General features: G+C 42.1%; 1 protein-coding gene across 1 annotated transcript in view; it reads right to left on the bottom strand.

Moving 5' to 3' along the window:
* Positions 1-578: 578 nt before the first annotated feature.
* The window catches only part of LOC114633683, a 35484-nt gene continuing 28234 nt past the window's right edge, over positions 579-7828 (bottom strand). The window contains exons 7-8 of the mRNA XM_028782288.1: positions 3691-3781; positions 579-873 (exon numbers count right to left, since the gene is read on the bottom strand). Of these exons, the coding sequence (XP_028638121.1) occupies positions 757-873; positions 3691-3781 (208 nt within the window). The 3' untranslated portion in view covers positions 579-756. The remainder of the gene's footprint in view (positions 874-3690; positions 3782-7828) is intronic.

Raw genomic sequence — 7828 nt, 5'->3', positions numbered from 1 at the left:
CTTTTATCCATTGTCAGGACTCGTCTTTTCCTCCTTTGAAGCCAAAAATTAGAAATACTTTTTTATTGCTTTGGTTGTTTTTGAAAAGCTCAGGCATTATCCTCAGGCACACAAGGAAGATTGAGTTTGAGAGTGAGGTCTACACAAGGAGACCTTTTCTCTAAAAAAAAAAAAGTCAGGTGTGGTGGTGCATGACTTCAGTTACAGAGGCAGGTGGATTTTAGAGCCAGCCTGGTCTACAAAACAACTTCCAGGCCATCCAGAGCTACAGAGAAATCCTGTCTTGGAAAAAAGGGACTATGGGGAACTAAGGGAAGTACAGGAAAGACAGAGAACCTAGGGTGGCTTAACTTAACGCTGCTCTACCCAAAGTGTCTACTTATTATCTGGGCCTGTCTAGTTCCTATCTGAGTTAGGCTCTTCAGAGATGTACTAAATCAGATACAGCGAGACCTTCCGTTTCCTCCTTCCTTGCATCAAAGAAGGCGGTGTCAGGCTTCCTTGAGGTCATATTTGCATGTGGCATGTAAATTAAACACAGATAAGCTTACGTTTGTAACAAAATAAAAGAGCCAACAAAACATCTCAGATCTATATTTTAGTTATCTTATCTTACAGTTTACTTATATCCACATACAACTACTGCGTGTGCACAGTCACACAGAACTAGTTACTGGCACATAGCCATGAGTATAACGCTTGAAAGGGAATATAGAAAGCATACGGATTAAGGTGCCACTCTAGGTTGCTTTGGTGCTAGAGAACCTTATATAAATGAATTTGTTGAAGAGCTTCTTGGTCAATGTCCCCTTGTGAGTACACATGGAGGTTCAGAGGTATCTCTTCCACCCAGGAGGACAGCTGCATATTAATCTGTGGGAAAAAAGTATAAACAACATGAAAACTTCAGAACAATCATGTTATTCAGAATTTCTCAATATTAACCTAAGTAAGTCACATGACAGATTTTTCTAAAGACTGACTTTTTATTTTAGATTTATAAATATTGTCTTCATGCATGTATGTGTACTATGTCCGTGCCTGGTCTCCAAGAAAGCCACAAGAGGGAGTCAGATTCCCTGGAACTTAAGTTACAGATAGTTGTGACTGCCATATAGGTCCTGGGAACCAAACACAGGTCCTGTGCTTCAAAACTGCTAAACCATCTTTCCAGCCCCCTACACAACAGGATTTTTACTATGTTAAACAGGACTAAGTTTACATAGTACCATATCAATAACTTCTATTTTACTCTGATTTTGGAACTTGAAAAAAATTTCACAAATTTCTTAAATATAAAATGCTTATAGATTTACTTATGTCTATGAGTGTTTTGCTTGCATGAAGACTGTGAACCACCAATGGGTGTCTGGTGCCTATGGAGTTCAGAAGACAAACTATCCCAGAACTGAAGTTATAAATGGGAACTGAACCCATGTCATCTGCAAGGGCAACTAGTGCTCTGGAGAATGTAGAGGTTGAGCCCAGGTTGCCAGGCTGCCAGGCCTGAACAACAGAACTTTTTACCTGCTGAATCACAGTGCTGGCCTGAAGTTGTTTCTTAAATGAGAAAGCAACAAAGTCACCAAGTTTCTGTCTATATTCTCTCCCACAGACTTTAGTTTGAGGCAGGTGGCCTCCAGCCAGCTCTCATTCTGCCCATCTCAGCTTGCCTCAGCTTCCCACACACCAGTTAGCAACCTGCACCAACATGTCTAACTTCTGCAAGCTTTTTTTTTTTTTAAAGATTTATTTATTATATATGAATACACTGTAGCTGTCTTCAGACACCAGAAGAGGGCATCAGATCTCATTACAGATGGTTGTGAGCCACCATGTGGTTGCTGGGATTTGAACTCAGGACCTCTGGAAGTGCAGTCAGTGGTCTTAACCACTGAGCCATCTCTCCAGCCCTTCTGCAAGCTTTTAACAGTTCATTGTATTTATTATTTGTGAGCAGGTCTACTCATGTGGCTGGTACACGTGATTTTTTTTTTAAGATTTATTTTTAATTTATATGAGTACACTGCAGCTGTCTTAGGGCACCAGATCTCATTACAGCTGGTTGTAAGCCACCATGTGGTTGCTGGGAATTGAACTCAGGACCTTTGGCAGAACAGGCAGTGTGCTCTTAACCACGGAGCCATCTCTCCAGCCCCAGCTACATGCTATCTTTCTGACCTCATTTTTTTCAAGATCAGATCTTTCTTATGGCCAAAATGGCCTTGAAGTCATTCATGAATCTTCTTGTGGCTGCCTCTGGCTTGATGAAATTACAGGTGTCAATGGCTGTCTAGACAGATTTATGTGCACAGTATTAAAGCTATTATTTTGGAGGCCAGAGAGATGTCTCCGCAGTTAAGAACACATGCTGCTCTTGCAGAGGACCCAGGTTTGGCTCTTAGCACTTACATGGCGGTTCACAGCCATTCCTAAGTAGTTCCAGGGAATCTAAAGCTCTCTTCTGACCAACCTGAGCAGCAAAATGGTTATACACATAAATCTTAAACTCAGGCATTCTCCTGCCTCTGCCTCCCAAGTGCTGGGACTAAATGCATGCACCACTATGCCTAAATGCATGCACCACTATGCCTGACCAAGAATATATTTTAAAAGGGATGTTTCTGTGAGAATGGAAAATTATGGTAGGATCACGCTACTGATGAAGCAGGGAAATTGAGATTAATATCTTCCTTTACACATTTCTGGATTACTTCCTTTGCTATAACAAGCAAAATAAGGGCAGGAGAGATAGTTGAATGTTCAAGAACGCTTGCTGCACATCGTGAGGACCAGAGCTCAGATCCCAGGTGGTTCTACAGTCTATGTAACCAACAATTAGCATCCATCATCACACTGAAGTACAGCAGCCTAGGCCACAGATTAAGCACTCCTGGACACCTCTGGCCCCACTGCAGCCCTTAACTTTGCACGACAAGTCTCCTTATGTAGTTGCCTGATCTCCAGCTCATCTATCACCCTCCTTCTGGGCTAACCGACAATGTTATCATGTGGAGATTCACTTTTCCAGCTTAGTTTTTGAGAAGGGGGTTCTGATGACCAGGCTGTTCTCAAACCAGTGGGTTCAAGATCCTCCTGCCTCAGCCTTCCATGTAGCTGGGGTATAGGCTTGTTACCATTCCTTCTTAACTATGATGTGGATGCTAAGGCTCTTAACCACGACGCAATAGTGTTTATTAACCTACAACTATGACCTTATAGATATTAAAACTTGTGTAGAAAAACAAGGAAGTCTATAGCCAGACATGACTTGTATTTCAGTGCTTTTGAGGGCAGAAGATAAACCACAAAGCAGTACTTTAGCAACACAGTCTTGCTATTTCTAGAATGTTTTAATAGTTATCAGAAAAAAGGTTTAGGTAAAAAAAAAAAAACTGTTGAAAGGTTGAGGCTATAGATCAGTACAGTGCTTGCCTGACAGGCATGAGCCCTGGGGGTGGGGGGGCTTGTTTTTTGATTGTATTTTTCTCTGTGTAACCCTGGCTATCCTGGTACTCTCTCTATAGGCTACACCAGCTTCAAACTCAGAGATCTACCTGTCTCTCCCTCCTGGGTGCTGGAATTAAAGGCCTGTGCTATCCCAGCCAGCTCAGGAGCCCTAGGTTTAGTCCCCTCCACTACCAAAACCAACCAACCAACCAACCAACAGTAGGAAAAGTAGCTCCATACCTCTAGACCCATGAGAGCATCTTGGAGACTTGGTACTGTCACTAACAGTGACCCCCGTTTTCTTACATTATGGATGACGTAGCTCCAGGCACTAGAACACAGTAAAGACTGAGGTAATAAAACAGTAATACTGCATATTAGTCAGAGTAGAGATAGCTCTCTTGTTCAATGTCTCCTCTTCTCTCTCATGATGGGGAGGAGAGCCACAAGCCTGTTAGCAATCTGCTCTGCCTCTAAGTCATAACCCCATCCAAGGTTGGTGGGTGGGATCCCAGTACTGAGGAAACTGAGGCAGGAGGCTCCTCTTGGGTTACAAACCAGCCTGGGGTACAAAGTGAGCTTCAGAGCACCAGCCCTGGCTATAGAATTAGACCTTATCTAAACAAAGCAACAACAAAACCAACAAAACCCTGGAAGTAGCCTTTAATATACAACCTGCCAACTGTACACTTTGTTATATACAAAATGAAATTAAAAACATGGATCTACAAAAAAGATCTGTACATGATTATTTATTGTAGTTTTATTCATAATTTACCAAACTGGGAAGCAATCATGACATTCTTTGTAGGGGAATGGATAAACTGTGACATATCTAGACAACTGCACATTGTTTAGCTCTAAGAGGAAACGTGTGCTCAAGCCATTGAGACGCAGAGGAACCTCATGCCTGGTGCTAGAGAGGGAACCTGACCTGGAAGAGCCCTGGGTTGTATGATTTTAACTATCACATTCTGGAAAAGTAAAACTATAGGTTGGTTAAAAGATCAGCAGCTGTCACGGGTGAGGTGAGAGGACAAAGAGCTGAGCGGGGGATTTAGGGCAGTGACACTACTGCCTATGTTTTAATGCTGGGTGAGTGTCACTATACATCCATACACATACAACACACATACCACACACATACATGGGCTGCGAGGCACCAAGAGTGAACGCTACTGTAAACTGGAAACTTCTGGTGACTACGCAGTACCCAAGACCCATCATAAGAAGCATGCTGTTCTGGTGGGAGGACTGAAAATGGCACAGACTCTGCAGGGATGTGGGGTAGAGTGTACAGGAAATCTTTATCTTTTTTAACGTTTTGCTGAGAACTTAAAATTTCACTATAAAAAGCAAAACAAAAACATGACATGTTAGCTTTTATCAGACACTAGATTTTTTTTTTTGAATAAGGATGACAAAGGAAAATCCAATCAGTATCTAGAAATCTAGATGGGCAAAATGTTTACCCACAGGAAATAGAACTACAGAAACACAGTAGAAATTAGCAAATTTTCCAGTTCCTGAGGGGTGTTGGTAAAGTTATGAGGTCAAAGCACTGATATGAACAAGATGGGGATGTGGGTCACTGTAGAGGTTCTGAACAAGAGAAACGAAGGTTTCAGAGTCACAAGTGAAGCAGGGTCAGCATCAAAGCTTTGTACGTTCTCCAAAAAGCACAGGAGAATCCATCCTTCAGACTGGAACTAGGCTGAGATTGCTAGGGGCTGAGGGACATGAAGAGTGCTGGGAAAACAAGGGGCACAGAAGCCAGAATCCAAAATTAACAGTGTGTAGATGTGTACGGTTAAACTCACATCAAGAGTTAGATCACACCTCATTTGGCTGGCTGGAGTATTTTGAGGATAGAATTCCAATATTAAACGGCATCTGCAAAGTTTGGTGGGACTAGACAGTTCTATAGGACAATGAAATGACCCGCCAATGCATGTCAGAGTGCAGTGTGTGTTTAACCAGTTCTGTTTAACTCCCAGGGTTGATATGCACCAGACTACACTACCTATGATCTCAGTAGCTTACCCCACCAGTGGGAACACAGGACGCAGTGAGACTGGTGAGATGGATGGGTAGCAGGATCATTTGTATTTACTTTTGGTTAAGGCTACGGCCAGTAAGTTTCGTAAGTTTAGAATTTATTTACAAGACAATATAACATATTTTTTTTTCAGGGTGCAAATGATAATCACCTAGCACTGTTTCAACTAGAGCTATCTTTTTAAATGTGGTTCCTAAAAATGATGTACTTTACAAGTCCATTGAATAAAAAACTGAAAAAGTATATTAGCACATCTTTTCCTTTATCTGAGCCAGGTCTCACAGAGCCCAGGATGCCCTGAACTAGCTGTTTAGCTGAATTCACGGCCATAGACTAATACAGAGGTTCTGTGTCCTGTCCTGGAGCCCTGACCTAGGGGTGATCAGAAACAGAGCAGGATTGCATGCAGCTGAACAAAAGGCAGGTCACTACAGACCACTGACAAGAGACAAGAGACAGTGGTTCTTTTTTTCTTTCTTTTTTTTTTTTTAAAGATTTATTTATTTTATGTGTCAGGACGTTGTTGCTATCTTCAGACACACAAGAAGAGGGCATCAGATCCCATTACAGATGGTTGTGAGCCACCATGTGGTTGCTGGGAATTGAACTCAGGACCTCTGGAAGAGCAGACAGTGCTCTTAACCTCTGAGCCATCTCTCCAGCCCCAAGACAGTGGTTCTTCAAGAACCACTTTCAAGAGACAGTGAGCTAGCCTCATGAGAACAGCCTCTGTAGAGGAGCCGTGCTCAGGCTGGAAACATCCAGGGGAGAAAGCCATGGCAGTCATTTTCTACAGACACTATAAATCCCTGCATAGGGAGGAGGGGAAAGCTTTGTCATTCCCATGAGTCTAAGGTGTGGGGAACTCGACATGGCCATGACCACGTCAAATAACACACATGCATCCTGGACTTTACTGTTCCCTATACAGAAGTAATTAAATAACATCATATAGTTCAGTGACTCATGTAGTCTCTATGAATGAACATATAAAAAAAGCTGTTTTTATTTTTGTTTAGAGACAGGGTTTCACAATGGAGCCCTGACTGGTCTGGAACTCAGAGATCTGCTTGCCTCTTCCATTCTAGTGCTGGAAATAAAGGTGTGTCCTGCTACACCAATCTAAATATAGAACCCACCCTACCCCACCCCACAGTTCACCAACAGCTTACAACATTCTTCAGCATTCGAAATCTGTGTATCTCCAAAGTGTTAGTTTTCTCTCAATGCCTTATTAATATACCAGTGATATTATACTCATCAACAATTATATAATGTTTTTCTTATTTGCAACTAAGTTTAAAATTAAAAAGCTGCTGATGTGGTGATAAGTGCCTGTCCTGTCTGTCAGCATCAGGAGGCAGAGGCAAGAGGACTTCAAGTTCAAAGCCAGTCTGGGCTGCATAGAAAAGTGAGCAGACAGTTGCTATCTCCCCTACCAGCTGGAGAGTGAGAACTCCAGGAAGCTGTTAGCGGTTCCTTCTTCAGGGACACTGTTAGAGGATGTAGCTCAGAGATAGAGCACCTGCCTAGCATGTACCAGGCTGGGGGCTCAACCCAGAACTGTACAAAGTAAACAGCGTTAACTAGGTTTGAAGGTTAATATTCTCACCCCTCTATTAATTCTTGGTTAATCCATACTATGTTATGATGGCTGTGACGGCTAGTGTTAATTCTTGGTTAATCCATACTATTTTATGATGGCTGTGACGGCTAGTGTTAATTGTCAATTTGACAAAATCTAGAATCACCTGAGAAGAGGGACTCTGGGTTAGCTGTTAAGGCATTACTTGGACTGGATTAACTGACTGGATTAACTGGTTAGCATGCATGCTCTCACTGCTTCCCATTCCTGAGTGTGGATCTACTCCCCATCAGATAGATGGCACCAAGGAACTGAACAACCTTTCTTCCTCAAGTTGCTTTTGTCAGAGGTTTTTATCACAGCAACAGAAAAGAAACTAAGGCAACAGATTAGCACAATGACAGCAAAGGACAGCGTAAAGAACCACTGTCAACTGCTACCTAACTGCACCCTAAGCAAACGCGGGAGTCATACTATCATTTTATATCCTTCAAAATTACGTATTACAGGGCCCTCTGAGATGGCTCAGAGTGTATAAGGGTGGCTTACATAAAGCCCGATGACTTGAGTTTGATACCCAGAACACACATGGTGGAGTGAAGTGACTCTTGCAAATTTTCTTTTGACTTCTATACACCCACTGTAAGAATTTTGCATTTAATCTGTTTCTTTTTTCTTTTCTCTTTCTTTCTTTCTTTCTTTCTTTCTTTCTTTCTTTCTTTCTTTCTTTCTTT

The sequence above is a fragment of the Grammomys surdaster genome, unplaced genomic scaffold (assembly GCF_004785775.1).
Source record: "Grammomys surdaster isolate TR1022 unplaced genomic scaffold, NIH_TR_1.0 98, whole genome shotgun sequence".
NCBI lineage: Eukaryota > Metazoa > Chordata > Mammalia > Rodentia > Muridae > Grammomys > Grammomys surdaster.
The sequence above is the reverse complement of the archived record's forward strand: the minus strand, read 5'-3'. Positions and strand labels throughout refer to the sequence as shown.